General features: G+C 62.1%; 1 protein-coding gene across 1 annotated transcript in view; it reads right to left on the bottom strand.

Annotated features, from left to right (window-relative positions):
• The window catches only part of LOC139241096 (low-density lipoprotein receptor-related protein 1-like), a 440,653-nt gene that overhangs the window by 19,294 nt on the left and 406,051 nt on the right, over positions 1 to 15,308 (bottom strand). The window contains 2 exon segments of the mRNA XM_070869785.1: positions 8,995 to 9,168; positions 13,217 to 13,357. Of these exon segments, the coding sequence (XP_070725886.1) occupies positions 8,995 to 9,168; positions 13,217 to 13,357 (315 nt within the window).

The raw sequence follows: 15,308 nt of genomic DNA, 5'->3' as shown, positions 1-15,308 counted from the left end.
AGAGAGCGTCCGCGAGAGAGAGCGTCCGCGAGAGAGAGCGTCCGCGAGAGAGAGCGTCCGCGAGAGAGAGCGTCCGCGAGAGAGAGCGTCCGCGAGAGAGAGCGTCCGCGAGAGAGAGCGAGCGAGAGAGAGCGTCCGCGAGAGAGAGCGACCGCGAGAGAGAGCCACCGCGAGAGAGAGCGTCCGCGAGAGAGAGCGAGAGAGAGCGAGCGAGAGAGAGCGTCCGCGAGAGAGAGCGACCGCGAGAGAGAGCGACCGCGAGAGAGAGTGCGAGAGAGAGTGCGAGAGAGAGAGAGTGCGAGAGAGAGCGAGAGCGAGTGAGAGAGCGAGACAGAGACAGAGAGAGGTCGAAAGAGAGCGAGAGCGAGAGAGCAAGCGAGAGACAGAGAGAGCAAGCGAGAGAGAGACAGACAGAGAGAGAGAGACAGACAGAGAGAGAGAGCGAGAGAGAGACAGAGAGCGAGAGAGTGACAGAGAGAGAGAGAGAGACAGAGGGCGAGAGACCGCGCGAGAGAGAGAGAGAGCGCGAGAGAGAGAGAGCGAGAGACCGAGCGAGAGAGAGAGAGAGAGAGATAGAGCGCGACCGTGAGAGCGAGAGAGAGCGAGAGACCGCGTGAGAGAGAGAGAGGGGGAGAGGGAGAGAGAGAGAGACAGAGAGAGAGACAGAGAGCGAGCGAGAGAGAGCGCGAGCGAGAGAGCGCGAGAGAGAGAGACAGAGAGCAAGAGAGAGACAGAGAGAGAGACAGAGAGCGAGCGAGAGAGAGCGCGAGCGAGAGAGCGCGAGAGAGAGAGACAGAGAGCGAGAGAGAGACAGAGAGCGAGAGAGAGACAGAGAGCGAGAGAGAGACAGAGAGCGAGAGCGAGAGCGAGAGCGAGAGCGAGACAGAGAGCGAGACAGAGAGCGAGACAGAGAGCGAGACAGAGAGCGAGACAGAGAGCGAGACAGAGAGCGAGACAGAGAGCGAGACAGAGAGCGAGAGCGCGAGCGCGAGCGCGAGCGAGAGAGAGAGAGCGAGAGCGCGAGCGAGAGAGAGAGAGCGCGAGAGAGAGCGAGCGACAGAGAGAGACCGAGCGACAGAGAGATCGCGAGAGAGCGAGAGCAAGAGAGAGACAGAGACAGAGAGCGAGAGCGACCGCGAGAGAGAGCGTCCGCGAGAGAGAGAGCGCGAGAGCGAGTGAGAGCGTCCACGAGAGAGAGAGCGTCCGCGAGAGAGAGCGTCCGCGAAAGAGAGCGTCCGCGAAAGAGAGCGTCCGCGAGATATAGCGTCCGCGAGAGAGAGAGCGAGAGAGAGCGTCCGCGAGAGAGAGCGTCCGCGAGAGAGAGCGTCCGCGAGAGAGAGCGTCCGCGAGAGAGAGAGAGCGTCCGCGAGAGAGAGAGAGCGTCCGCGAGAGAGAGCGTCCGCGAGAGAGAGCGTCCGCGAGAGAGAGCGTCCGCGAGAGAGCGAGCGAGAGCGTCCGCGAGAGAGAGCGTCCGCGAGAGAGAGCGAGCGAGAGAGAGCGTCCGCGAGAGAGCGTCCGCGAGAGAGAGCGAGCGCGAGAGAGAGCGTCCGCGAGAGAGAGAGCGTCCGCGAGAGAGAGAGCGTCCGCGAGAGAGAGAGCGTCCGCGAGAGAGAGCGAGCGAGAGAAAGCGTCCGCGAGAGAGAGCGTCCGCGAGAGAGCGAGAGAGAGAGCGTCCGCGAGAGAGAGCGTCCGCGAGAGAGAGCGTCCGCGAGAGAGAGCGAGCGTCCGCGAGAGAGAGCGAGCGAGAGAGAGCGTCCGCGAGAGAGCGCGTCCGCGAGAGAGAGAGCGAGAGAGAGCGTCCGCGAGAGAGAGAGCGAGAGAGAGAGAGCGTCCGCGAGAGAGAGAGCGAGAGAGAGCGTCCGCGAGACAGAGCGAGCGAGAGAGAGCGTTCGCAAGAGCGAGAGAGAGCGAGCGAGCGAGCGAGCGAGAGCGAGTGAGAGCGTCCGCGAGAGAGAGAGCGAGAGAGAGCGTCCGCGAGAGAGAGTGAGCGAGAGAGAGCGTCCGCGAGAGCGAGAGAGAGCGTCCGCGAGAGAGAGAGCGAGCGAGAGCGTCCGCGAGAGAGAGAGCGAGCGAGAGCGTCCGCGAGAGAGAGCGTCCGCGAGAGAGAGAGCGAGAGAGAGCGTCCGCGAGAGAGAGCGAGCGAGAGAGAGCGTCCGCGAGAGAGAGCGAGAGAGAGCGTCCGCGAGAGCGAGAGCGAGAGAGAGCGAGAGAGAGCGTCCGCGAGATCAAGAGCGAGAGAGAGCGAGCGAGAGAGAGCGTCCGCGAGAGAGAGAGCGAGAGAGAGCGTCCGCGAGAGAGCGTCCGCGAGAGAGCGAGCGAGAGAGAGCGTCCGCGAGAGAGAGCGTCCGCGAGAGCGAGAGCGAGCGTCCGCGAGAGAGAGCGTCCGCGAGAGAGAGCGAGCGAGAGAGAGCGTCCGCGAGAGCGAGAGCGAGAGAGAGCGTCCGCGAGAGCGAGAGAGAGCGTCCGCGAGAGAGAGCGTCCGCGAGAGCGAGAGAGAGCGTCCGCGAGAGAGAGCGTCCGCGAGAGCGAGAGAGAGCGTCCGCGAGAGCGAGAGCGAGAGAGCGAGAGCGTCCGCGAGAGCGAGAGCGAGAGAGAACGAGCAAGAGAGAGCGTCCGCGAGAGAGAGCGAGAGAGAGCGTCCGCGAGAGAGAGCGAGAGAGAGCGAGCGAGAGCGAGAGCGAGCGAGAGCGTCCGCGAGAGAGAGCGAGAGAGCGTCCGCGAGAGAGAGCGTCCGCGAGAGCGAGAGCGAGAGAGAGCGAGCGAGAGAGAGCGTCCGCGAGAGCGAGAGAGAGCGAGCGAGCGCGTCCGCGAGAGCGAGAGAGCGAGCGAGAGCGAGAGCGTCCGCGAGAGAGAGCGAGAGAGCGTCCGCGAGAGAGCGAGAGAGCGAGCGAGAGCGAGAGCGAGAGAGAGCGAGCGAGAGAGAGCGTCCGCGAGAGCGAGAGCGAGAGAGAGCGTCCGCGAGAGAGCGAGAGAGAGCGTCCGCGAGAGAGAGCGAGAGAGCGAGCGAGAGAGAGCGAGCGAGAGAGAGCGTCCGCGAGAGAGAGCGAGAGCGAGAGAGAGCGTCCGCGAGAGCGAGAGAGAGCGAGAGAGAGCGAGCGAGAGAGCGTCCGCGAGGGAGAGCGTCCGCGAGAGAGAGAGCGAGAGAGAGCGTCCGCGAGAGAGAGCGTCCGCGAGAGAGCGAGCGAGAGCGAGAGAGAGCGAGCGAGAGCGAGAGAGAGCGTCCGCGAGAGAGAGCGTCCGCGAGAGAGAGAGCGAGAGAGAGAGTCCGCGAGAGAGAGAGCGAGAGAGAGCGTCCGCGAGAGAGAGCGTCCGCGAGAGAGAGAGCGAGAGAGAGCGTCCGCGAGAGAGAGCGTCCGCGAGAGAGAGAGCGAGAGAGAGCGTCCGCGAGAGAGCGAGCGAGAGAGCGCGTCCGCGAGAGAGAGAGCGAGCGAGAGAGAGCGAGCGAGCGAGCGAGCGAGAGCGTCCGCGAGAGCGAGCGAGAGAGAGCGTCCGCGAGAGAGAGAGCGAGAAAGAGCGTCCGCGAGAGCGAGAGCGAGAGAGAGCGTCCGCGAGAGCAAGAGCGAGAGAGAGCGAGCGAGCGAGAGCGTCCGCGAGAGAGAGCGAGCGAGAGAGAGCGACCGCGAGAGAGAGCGTCCGCGAGAGAGAGAGCGAGAGAGAGCGAGCGAGCGAGAGCGTCCGCGAGAGAGCGCGTCCGCGAGAGAGAGCGAGCGAGAGAGAGCGTCCGCGAGAGAGAGAGCGTCCGCGAGAGAGAGAGCGTCCGCGAGAGAGAGAGCGTCCGCGAGAGAGAGAGCGAGAGCGAGAGCGTCCGCGAGAGAGAGAGCGAGAGCGAGAGAGAGCGAGAGCGAGAGAGAGCGAGCGAGCGAGAGCGTCCGCGAGAGAGCGCGTTCGCGAGAGAGAGCGAGCGAGAGAGAGCGTCCGCGAGAGCGAGCGTCCGCGAGAGAGAGAGCGTCCGCGAGAGAGAGAGCGTCCGCGAGAGAGAGAGCGAGAGCGAGAGCGACCGCGAGAGAGAGACCGAGAGCGAGAGAGAGCGTCCGCGAGAGAGAGCGTCCGCGAGAGAGAGCGTCCGCGAGAGAGCGTCCGCGAGAGAGAGAGCGAGAGCGAGAGAGCGAGAGAGCGAGAGCGAGAGCGAGAGAGAGCGTCCGCGAGAGAGAGCGTCCGCGAGAGAGAGCGTCCGCGAGAGAGAGCGTCCGCGAGAGAGAGCGTCCGCGAGAGAGCGTCCGCGAGAGAGAGAGCGAGAGAGAGCGTCCGCGAGAGAGAGCGAGCGAGAGAGAGCGTCCGCGAGAGCGAGAGCGAGCGTCCGCGAGAGAGAGCGTCCGCGAGAGAGAGCGAGAGCGAGAGAGAGCGTCCGCGAGAGAGAGCGTCCGCGAGAGAGAGCGTCCGCGAGAGAGAGCGTCCGCGAGAGAGAGAGCGAGAGAGAGCGTCCGCGAGAGAGAGCGAGAGCGAGAGCGTCCGCGAGAGCGAGAGCGAGCGTCCGCGAGAGAGAGCGTCCGCGAGAGAGCGAGCGAGAGCGTCCGCGAGAGAGAGCGAGCGAGAGCGAGCGTCCGCGAGAGAGAGCGTCCGCGAGAGAGCGAGCGAGAGCGTCCGCGAGAGAGAGCGAGCGAGAGAGAGCGTCAGCGAGAGAGCGAGAGAGCGAGAGTCCGCGAGAGAGAGCGTCCGCGAGAGAGAGCGTCCGCGAGAGAGAGCGTCCGCGAGAGAGAGCGTCCGCGAGAGAGAGCGAGAGCGAGAGAGAGAGCGTCCGCGAGAGAGAGAGCGTCCGCGAGAGAGAGAGCGTCCGCGAGAGAGAGAGCGAGAGCGAGCGTCCGCGAGAGAGAGAGCGAGAGCGAGAGAGAGCGTCCGCGAGAGAGAGCGTCCGCGAGAGAGAGCGTCCGCGAGAGAGAGCGTCCGCGAGAGAGAGCGAGAGCGAGAGAGTAACCACGAGAGGGAGAGAGAGTAACCGCGAGACAGCGAATAAGCACGGGTGATTGAGAGTAAGCGCGGGAGCGAATGCGGATCAGCGCGGGCGGGAGTGCGACGAGTGTGATTCAGGCGGGAGTGCGAGGAGTGTGATTCGGGCGGGAGTGCGAGGAGTGTGATTCGGGCGGGAGTGCGAGGAGTGTGATTCGGGCGGGAGTGCGAGGAGTGTGATTCGGGCGAGAGTGCGACGAGTGTGATTCGGGCGAGAGTGCGAGGAGTGTGATTCGGGCGGGAGTGCGAGGAGTGTGATTGGGGCGGGAGTGCGAGGAGTGTGATTCGGGCGGGAGTGCGAGGAGTGTGATTCGGGCGGGAGTGCGAGGAGTGTGATTCCGGCGAGAGTGCGAGGAGTGTGATTCGGGCGAGAGTGCGAGGAGTGTGATTCGGGCGAGAGTGCGAGGAGTGTGATTCGGGCGGGAGTGCGAGGAGTGTGATTCGGGCGGGAGTGCGAGGAGTGTGATTCGGGCGGGAGTGCGAGGAGTGTGATTCGGGCGGGAGTGCGAGGAGTGTGATTCGGGCGGGAGTGCGAGGAGTGTGATTCGGGCGGGAGTGCGAGGAGTGTGATTGGGGCGGGAGTGCGAGGAGTGTGATTGGGGCGGGAGTGCGAGGAGTGTGATTCGGGCGAGTGCGAGGAGTGTGATTCGGGCGGGAGTGTGAGGAGTGTGATTCGGGCGGGAGTGCGAGGAGTGTGATTCGGGCGGGAGTGCGAGGAGTGTGATTCGGGCGGGAGTGCGAGGAGTGTGATTCGGGCGAGTGCGAGGAGTGTGATTCGGGCGGGAGTGCGAGGAGTGTGATTCGGGCGAGTGCGAGGAGTGTGATTCGGGCGGGAGTGCGAGGAGTGTGATTCGGGCGGGAGTGCGAGGAGTGTGATTCGGGCGAGAGTGCGAGGAGTGTGATTCGGGCGGGAGTGCGAGGAGTGTGATTGGGGCGGGAGTGGGAGGAGTGTGATTGGGGCGGGAGTGCGAGGAGTGTGATTGGGGCGGGAGTGCGAGGAGTGTGATTGGGGCGAGAGTGCGAGGAGTGTGATTGGGGCGAGAGTGCGAGGAGTGTGATTCGGGCGGGAGTGCGAGGAGTGTGATTCCGGCGGGAGTGCGAGGAGTGTGATTCGGGCGAGAGTGGGAGGAGTGTGATTCGGGCGGGAGTGCGAGGAGTGTGATTGGGGCGGGAGTGCGAGGAGTGTGATTGGGGCGGGAGTGCGAGGAGTGTGATTCGGGCGGGAGTGCGAGGAGTGTGATTCGGGCGGGAGTGCGAGGAGTGTGATTGGGGCGGGAGTGGGAGGAGTGTGATTGGGGCGGGAGTGGGAGGAGTGTGATTCGGGCGGGAGTGCGAGGAGTGTGATTCGGGCGAGAGGCGAGGAGTGTGATTGGGGCGGGAGTGCGAGGAGTGTGATTGGGGCGGGAGTGCGAGGAGTGTGATTGGGGCGGGAGTGCGAGGAGTGTGATTGGGGCGGGAGTGGGAGGAGTGTGATTGGGGCGGGAGTGCGAGGAGTGTGATTCGGGCGGGAGGCGAGGAGTGTGATTGGGGCGGGAGTGCGAGGAGTGTGATTGGGGCGGGAGTGCGAGGAGTGTGATTGGGGCGGGAGTGGGAGGAGTGTGATTGGGGCGGGAGTGGGAGGAGTGTGATTCGGGCGGGAGTGCGAGGAGTGTGATTCGGGCGAGAGGCGAGGAGTGTGATTCGGGTGAGAGTGCGAGGAGTGTGATTGGGGCGGGAGTGCGAGGAGTGTGATTGGGGCGAGAGGCGAGGAGTGTGATTGGGGCGAGAGGCGAGGAGTGTGATTGGGGCGAGAGGCGAGGAGTGTGATTGGGGCGAGAGGCGAGGAGTGTGATTGGGGCGAGAGGCGAGGAGTGTGATTGGGGCGGGAGTGCGAGGAGTGTGATTGGGGCGGGAGTGCGAGGAGTGTGATTGGGGCGGGAGTGCGAGGAGTGTGATTGGGGCGAGAGGCGAGGAGTGTGATTGGGGCGAGAGGCGAGGAGTGTGATTGGGGCGAGAGGCGAGGAGTGTGATTGGGGCGAGAGGCGAGGAGTGTGATTGGGGCGGGAGTGCGAGGAGTGTGATTGGGGCGAGAGGCGAGGAGTGTGATTGGGGCGGGAGGCGAGGAGTGTGATTGGGGCGAGAGGCGAGGAGTGTGATTGGGGCGGGAGGCGAGGAGTGTGATTGGGGCGAGAGGCGAGGAGTGTGATTGGGGCGGGAGTGCGAGGAGTGTGATTGGGGCGGGAGGCGAGGAGTGTGATTGGGGCGAGAGGCGAGGAGTGTGATTGGGGCGAGAGGCGAGGAGTGTGATTGGGGCGGGAGGCGAGGAGTGTGATTGGGGCGAGAGGCGAGGAGTGTGATTGGGGCGGGAGGCGAGGAGTGTGATTGGGGCGAGAGGCGAGGAGTGTGATTGGGGCGAGAGGCGAGGAGTGTGATTGGGGCGGGAGTGCGAGGAGTGTGATTGGGGCGAGAGGCGAGGAGTGTGATTGGGGCGGGAGTGCGAGGAGTGTGATTGGGGCGAGAGGCGAGGAGTGTGATTGGGGCGAGAGGCGAGGAGTGTGATTGGGGCGAGAGGCGAGGAGTGTGATTGGGGCGGGAGTGCGAGGAGTGTGATTGGGGCGGGAGTGCGAGGAGTGTGATTGGGGCGGGAGTGCGAGGAGTGTGATTGGGGCGAGAGGCGAGGAGTGTGATTGGGGCGAGAGTGCGAGGAGTGTGATTGGGGCGGGAGTGCGAGGAGTGTGATTCGGGCGGGAGTGCGAGGAGTGTGATTGGGGCGGGAGTGCGAGGAGTGTGATTGGGGCGGGAGGCGAGGAGTGTGATTCCGGCGGGAGTGCGAGGAGTGTGATTGGGGCGAGAGGCGAGGAGTGTGATTGGGGCGAGAGGCGAGGAGTGTGATTGGGGCGGGAGTGCGAGGAGTGTGATTGGGGCGGGAGTGCGAGGAGTGTGATTGGGGCGGGAGTGCGAGGAGTGTGATTGGGGCGGGAGTGCGAGGAGTGTGATTGGAGCGCGAGTGCGAGGAGTGTGATTGGGGCGGGAGTGCGAGGAGTGTGATTCGGGCGGGAGTGCGAGGAGTGTGATTGGGGCGGGAGTGCGAGGAGTGTGATTGGGGCGGGAGTGCGAGGAGTGTGATTCGGGCGGGAGTGCGAGGAGTGTGATTGGGGCGGGAGTGCGAGGAGTGTGATTGGGGCGAGAGGCGAGGAGTGTGATTGGGGCGAGAGGCGAGGAGTGTGATTGGGGCGGGAGTGCGAGGAGTGTGATTGGGGCGAGAGGCGAGGAGTGTGATTGGGGCGAGAGTGGGAGGAGTGTGATTGGGGCGAGAGGCGAGGAGTGTGATTGGGGCGAGAGTGGGAGGAGTGTGATTGGGGCGAGAGTGCGAGGAGTGTGATTGGGGCGGGAGTGCGAGGAGTGTGATTGGGGCGAGAGGCGAGGAGTGTGATTGGGGCGAGAGGCGAGGAGTGTGATTGGGGCGAGAGTGGGAGGAGTGTGATTGGGGCGAGAGGCGAGGAGTGTGATTGGGGCGAGAGGCGAGGAGTGTGATTGGGGCGGGAGTGCGAGGAGTGTGATTGGGGCGGGAGTGCGAGGAGTGTGATTGGGGCGGGAGTGCGAGGAGTGTGATTCGGGCGGGAGGCGAGGAGTGTGATTGGGGCGGGAGTGCGAGGAGTGTGATTGGGGCGGGAGTGCGAGGAGTGTGATTGGGGCGAGAGGCGAGGAGTGTGATTGGGGCGAGAGTGCGAGGAGTGTGATTCGGGCGGGAGTGCGAGGAGTGTGATTGGGGCGGGAGTGCGAGGAGTGTGATTCGGGCGGGAGTGCGAGGAGTGTGATTGGGGCGGGAGTGCGAGGAGTGTGATTCGGGCGGGAGTGCGAGGATTGTGATTGGGGCGGGAGTGCGAGGAGTGTGATTGGGGCGGGAGTGCGAGGAGTGTGATTCGGGCGGGAGTGCGAGGAGTGTGATTGGGGCGGGAGTGCGAGGAGTGTGATTGGGGCGGGAGTGCGAGGAGTGTGATTCGGGCGGGAGGCGAGGAGTGTGATTGGGGCGAGTGCGAGGAGTGTGATTGGGGCGAGAGGCGAGCAGACCTGATGGGGAAGCGGTGCAGGTCCCTCCGTTATGGCAGTAGTCCCGACACTGGTCCGTCTCACACTTCTCCCCAGTGTAACGTGGCTGACACTTGCACTTGGCCTGGCTCCGCTCGTTCAGGAAGCAGCTGCCACCGTTCAGGCAGTGCAACGTGCACGTACTGACCGTGGGGGCTGCAAGGAGAGGGCAACAATCAGTGCTCAGTTCCCACCAGTCCGCTTTCAGGGGGGGGGTGGAGGGAGGAGAGACTTTCTGGAAGCAAGCGAGGCGAGAATCCGCTGCCATCTCTCTTACAGACCTCTGCCCCCCCACCCCGCCCTGATCCGCCTCACAGGGGGTTCCTTCCAGCGAAAATGAGCTCGCTCATCCAAAACTCACACCCAGTCCCACTCACCCATCACCCCCTGTGCTCACTGACCCCGTGTCCTAACTCACACCCAGTCCCACTCACCCATCACCCCCTGTGCTCACTGCCCCGTGTCCTAACTCACACCGAGTCCCGCTCACCCATCACCCCCTGTGCTCACTGACCCCGTGTCCTAACTCACACCGAGTCCCACTCACCCATCACCCCCTGTGCTCACTGCCCCGTGTCCTAACTCACACCGAGTCCCACTCACCCATCACCCCCTGTGCTCACTGCCCCGTGTCCTAACTCACACCCAGTCCCACTCACCCATCACCCCCTGTGCTCACTGCCCCGTGTCCTAACTCACACCCAGTCCCGCTCACCCATCACCCCCTGTGCTCACTGACCCGTGTCCTAACTCACACCCAGTCCCACTCACCCATCACCCCCTGTGCTCACTGACCCCGTGTCCTAACTCGCACCGAGTCCCGCTCACCCATCACCCCCTGTGCTCGCTGACCCCGTGTCCTAACTCGCACCGAGTCCCACTCACCCATCACCCCGTGCTGACCCCGTGTCCTAACTCGCACCCAGTCCCACTCACCCATCACCCCCTGTGCTCACTGCCCCGTGTCCTAACTCGCACCCTGTCCCACTCACCCATCACCCCCTGTGCTCGCTGCCCCCGTGCCCTAACTCACACCGAGTCCCACTCACCCATCACCCCCTGTGCTCGCTGCCCCCGTGCCCTAACTCACACCAAGTCCCGCTCACCCATCACCCCCTGTGCTCGCTGACCGACATTGGCCCCTGGTTAAACAACGCCTCCATTTCAAAATTCACATTGACAAATCCTTCCTCGCCCCCTCCCTATCTCTGTATCATCATCATAGGCAGTCCCTCGGAATCGAGGAAGACTTGCTTCCACTCCTGAAGTGAGTCCTTAGGTGGCTGAACAGCCCAATAGGGGAACCACAGTCCCTGTCACAGGTGGGACAGATAGACGTTGAGGGAAGGGGAGGGTGGGACTGGTTTGCCGCATGCTCCTTCCGCTGCCTGCGCTTGGTTTCTGCACGCTCTCGGCGACGAGACTCGAGGTGCTCAGCACCCTCCCGGATGCACTCCCTCCACTTAGGGCGGACTGGTCTTTGGCCAGGGGCTCCCAGGTGTCGGTGGGGATGTTGCACTTTATCAGGGAGGGCTTTGAGGGTGGTCCCTTGTAACGTTTCCTCTGCCCCACCTTTGGCTTGTTTGCCGTGAAGGAGTTCAGAGTAGAGCGCTTGCTTTGGGAGTCTCGTGTCTGGGGGCCATGCGGACAATGTGGCCCTGCCCAGCGGAGCTGGTCGAGTGTGGTCAGTGCTTCGATGCTGGGGATGTTGGGCCTGGTCGAGGACGCTAACGTTGGTGCGTCTGTCCTCCCGGGGGATTTGCAGGATCTTGCGGAGACAGCGTTGGTGGTATTTCTCCAGTGACTTGAGGTGTCTACTATACATGGTCCGTGTCTCTGAGCCACACAGGAGGGCGGGTATCACTACAGCCCTGTAGACCATGAGCTTGGTGGTGGATTTGAGGGCCTGGTCTTCAAACACTCTTTTCCTCTGTAATCACCTCCAGGACCCGACCACTCCCCTCCCCCCATCCCCGCGATCTCCGTGTTCCTGCAATTCTGGCTTCTCTTGCATCCCCACGTCCTCCCCCACCCCCCCACCCTCAATTTCCATCGCTCCACCATCGGTGGCCGTGCCTTCAACCGCCTGGGCCCCAAGCTCTGGAACTCCCTCCCTAAACCTCTACGCCTCTCTCTCTCTTTCCTCCTTTAAGACGTTGCTTAAAACCTCCCTCTTTGACCAAGGGTCACCTGCCCTAATATCTCCTTATGTGGCTCGGTGTCAATTTTTCTGATAATCGCTCCTGTGAACCGTCATGGGACGTTTTACCACGTCAAAGGCGCTATATAAACACAAGATGTTGTTGCGTCCAATCCCGTTTGTGCTGAATCACACAAAACCCAAAAGCAATTATAATCACAGAAATTTACAGCATGGACGGAGGCCATTTCGGCCCATTGTGTCCGTGCCGGGGTTTATGCAAATGGTATGTTGGTCCTCATAGCGAGGGGATTTGAGTATAGGAGCAGGGAGATCTTACTGCAGTTGTACAGGGCCTTGGTGAGGCCTCACCTGGAATATTGTGTACAGTTTTGGTCTCCTAATCTGAGGAAGGACATTCTTGCTATTGAGGGAGTGCAGCGAAGGTTCACCAGACTGATTCCCGGGATGGCAGGACTGACATATGAGGAGAGACTGGATCGACTGGGCTTATATTCACTGGAGTTTAGAAGAATGAGAGGGGATCTCATAGAAACATATAAAATTCTGACGGGATTGGACAGGTTAGATGCAGGAAGAATGTTCCCGATGTTGGGGAAGTCCAGAACCAGGGGTCACAGTCTAAGGATAAGGGGTAAGCCATTTAGGACCCAGATGAGGAGAAACTTCTTCACCCAGAGAGTGGTGAACCTGTGGAATTCTCTACCGCAGAAAGTTGTTGAGGCCAATTCGTTAGATATATTCAAAATGGAGTTAGATGTGGCCCTTACGGCTAAAGGGATCAGGGGGTATGGAGAGAAAGCAGGAATGGGGTACTGAGGGAATGATCAGCCATGATCATATTGAATGGTGGTGCAGGCTCGAAGGGCCAAGTGGCCTACTCCTGCACCTAGTTTCTACGTTTCTATGTTTCTCCCCGCTAATCCTTCGACCAATTACTTTAAATCTCTGCCCGCCAGAGTAGCGAAAAGCACACAAAGCAGGGAAGTCTTGCTACAGTTATACAGGGTATTGGTGAGGCCACACCTGGAGTACTGCGTGCAGTTTTGGTCTCCATATTTACGAAAGGATATACTTGCTTTGGAGGCAGTTCAGAGAAGGTTCACTCGGTTGATTCCGGAGATGAGGAGGTTGACTTATGAGGAAAGGTTGAGCAGGTTGGGCCTCGACTCATTGGAATTCAGAAGAATGAGAGGTGATCTTATCAAAACGTATAAGATTATGAGGGGGCTCGACAAGGTGGATGCAGAGAGGATGTTTCCACTGATGGGGGAGACTAGAACTAGGGGGCATGGTCTTAGAATAAGGGGCCGCCCATTTAAAATTGAGATGAGGAGGAATTTCTTCTCTCAGAGGGTTGTAAATCTGGAATTCTCTGCCCCAGAGAGCTGTGGAGGCTGGGACATTGAATATATTTAAGGTGGAGATAGACAGATTTTTGAGCGATAAGGGAGTGAAGGGTTATGGGGAGCGGGCGGGGAAGTGGAGCTGAGTCCATGATCGGATCAGCCATGATCGTATTAAATGGCGGAGCAGGCTCGAGGGGCCGAATGGCCGACTCCTGCTCCTATCATCTTCTGTTAAATGGCCGACCCCTTATCCTGAGACTGTGACCCCTGGTTCTAGACTCCCCAGCCTGGGGGGAAACATCCTCCCTGCATCTACCCTGTCAAGCCCTCTTAGAATTTTATACGTTTCAATGAGATCACCAGTTATTCTTCCAAACAAAGAACAGAGGCCTAGTCTACTCAGCTTCTCCTCATAGAGCAAACCTCTGAACCCATTTGGAGACATTTAAAATCACGACAGGTTTCGATAGAGTAAACATGCGCTGTTTGGTTCAATTAATCAGTTACGTGGCAACAGGAACCAAAGGGGGGGATATTTCATCAAATTTTACAGCACGGAAACAGGGCCATTGAGCCCAACTGGTCCGTGCTGGGGTTTATGCTCCCACCCCCCGTCCATCTCACCCCCATCAGCATCGCCACGCGCTCCCATCCCACCCCACCCCAATCCTGCAAAGGCCAAGGGCCGACGTACTGTCCGGTGAGGTGGTTGGAGAGGTGGTCTCGATGCAAGTCCCGTTGACCATGGTCTTTCCGTTGGGACAGGTGCAGGTCGCTCCGTTGGGATTCAGGAGGCAAAGCCACTCACATTTCTTTCTATCACAGGGGTTGGTCACTGTAAAAACACAAACCCCCCCCAAAATATTCAGTCATGTGAACCGCACCTTCTCATCTCCCTCCCCAAACCCCCACCTCCTCCCCATCTCCCTCCCCAAACCCCCACCTTCTCCCCATCTCCCTCCCCAAACCCCCACCTCCTCCCCATCTCCCTCCCCAAACCCCCACCTTCTCCCCATCTCCCTCCCCAAACCCCCACCTTCTCCCCATCTCCCTCCCCAAACCCCCACCTTCTCCCCATCTCCCTCCCCAAACCCCCACGTTCTCCCCATCTCCCTCCCCAAACCCCCACCTTCTCCCCATCTCCCTCCCCAAACCCCCACCTCCTCCCCATCTCCCTCCCCAAACCCCCACCTCCTCCCCATCTCCCTCCCCAAACCCCCACCTTCTCCCCATCTCCCTCCCCAAAACCCCACCTCCTCCCCATCTCCCTCCCCAAACCCCCACCTTCTCCCCATCTCCCTCCCCAAACCCCCACCTCCTCCCCAAACCCCCACCTCCTCCCCATCTCCCTCCCCAAACCCCCACCTTCTCCCCATCTCCCTCCCCAAACCCCCACCTTCTCCCCATCTCCCTCCCCAAACCCCCACCTCCTCCCCATCTCCCTCCCCAAACCCCCACCTTCTCCCCATCTCCCTCCCCAAACCCCCACCTTCTCCCCATCTCCTCCCCAAACCCCCACCTCCTCCCCATCTCCCTCCCCAAACCCCCACCTTCTCCCCACCTCCTCCCCAAACCCCCACCTCCTCCCCATCTCCCTCCCCAAACCCCCACCTCCTCCCCATCTCCCTCCCAAACCCCCACCTTCTCCCCATCTCCCTCCCCAAACCCCCACCTTCTCCCCATCTCCCTCCCCAAAACCCCACCTCCTCCCCATCTCCCTCCCCAAACCCCCACCTTCTCCCCATCTCCCTCCCCAAACCCCCACCTTCTCCCCATCTCCCTCCCCAAACCCCCACCTTCTCCCCATCTCCCTCCCCAAACCCCCACCTCCTCCCCATCTCCCTCCCCAAACCCCCACCTTCTCCCCATTTCCCTCCCCAAACCCCCACCTCCTCCCCATCTCCCTCCCCAAACCCCCACTTTCTCCCCATCTCCCTCAACCCACCTCCTCCCCAAAACCCCACCTTCTCCCCATCTCCAAACCCCCACCTTCTCCCCATCTCCCTCCCCAAACCCTCACCTTCTCCCCATCTCCCTCCCCAAACCCCCACCTTCTCCCCATCTCCCTCCCCAAACCCCCACCTTCTCCCCATCTCCTCCCCAAACCCCCACCTCCTCCCCGCCTCCCTCAACCCACCTCCTCCCCGCCTCCCTCAACCCACCTCCTCCCCATCTCCCTCCCCAAACCCCCACCTTCTCCCCATCACCCTCCCCAAACCCCCACCTTCTCCCCATCTCCCTCCCCAAACCCCCACCTTCTCCCCATCTCCCTCCCCAAACCCCCACCTTCTCCCCATCTCCCTCCCCAAACCCCCACCTTCTCCCCATCTCCCTCCCCAAACCCCCACCTCCTCCCCATCTCCCTCCCCAAACCCCCACCTTCTCCCCATCTCCCTCCCCAAACCCCCACCTTCTCCCCATCTCCCTCCCCAAACCCCCACCTTCTCCCCATCTCCCTCCCCAAACCCCCACCTTCTCCCCATCTCCCTCCCCAAACCCCCACCTTCTCCCCATCTCCCTCCCCAAACCCCCACCTTCTCCCCATCTCCCTCCCCAAACCCCCACAACCCACCTCCCTCAACCCACCTCCTCCCCATCTCCCTCCCCAAACCCCCACCTTCTCCTCATCTCCCTCAACCCACGTCCTCCCCCTCAACCCACCTCCTCCCCACCTCCCTCAACCCACCTCCCTCAAGGCACCTCCTCCCAAACCCCCATCTCCCTCCCCAAACCCCCACCTCTTCCTCCTCCCCAAACCCCCACCTTCTCCTTATCTCCCTCAACCC

Source organism: Pristiophorus japonicus, chromosome Y (assembly GCF_044704955.1).
Source record: "Pristiophorus japonicus isolate sPriJap1 chromosome Y, sPriJap1.hap1, whole genome shotgun sequence".
In the NCBI taxonomy this organism is placed as follows: Eukaryota; Metazoa; Chordata; class Chondrichthyes; family Pristiophoridae; genus Pristiophorus; species Pristiophorus japonicus.
The sequence above is the reverse complement of the archived record's forward strand: the minus strand, read 5'-3'. Positions and strand labels throughout refer to the sequence as shown.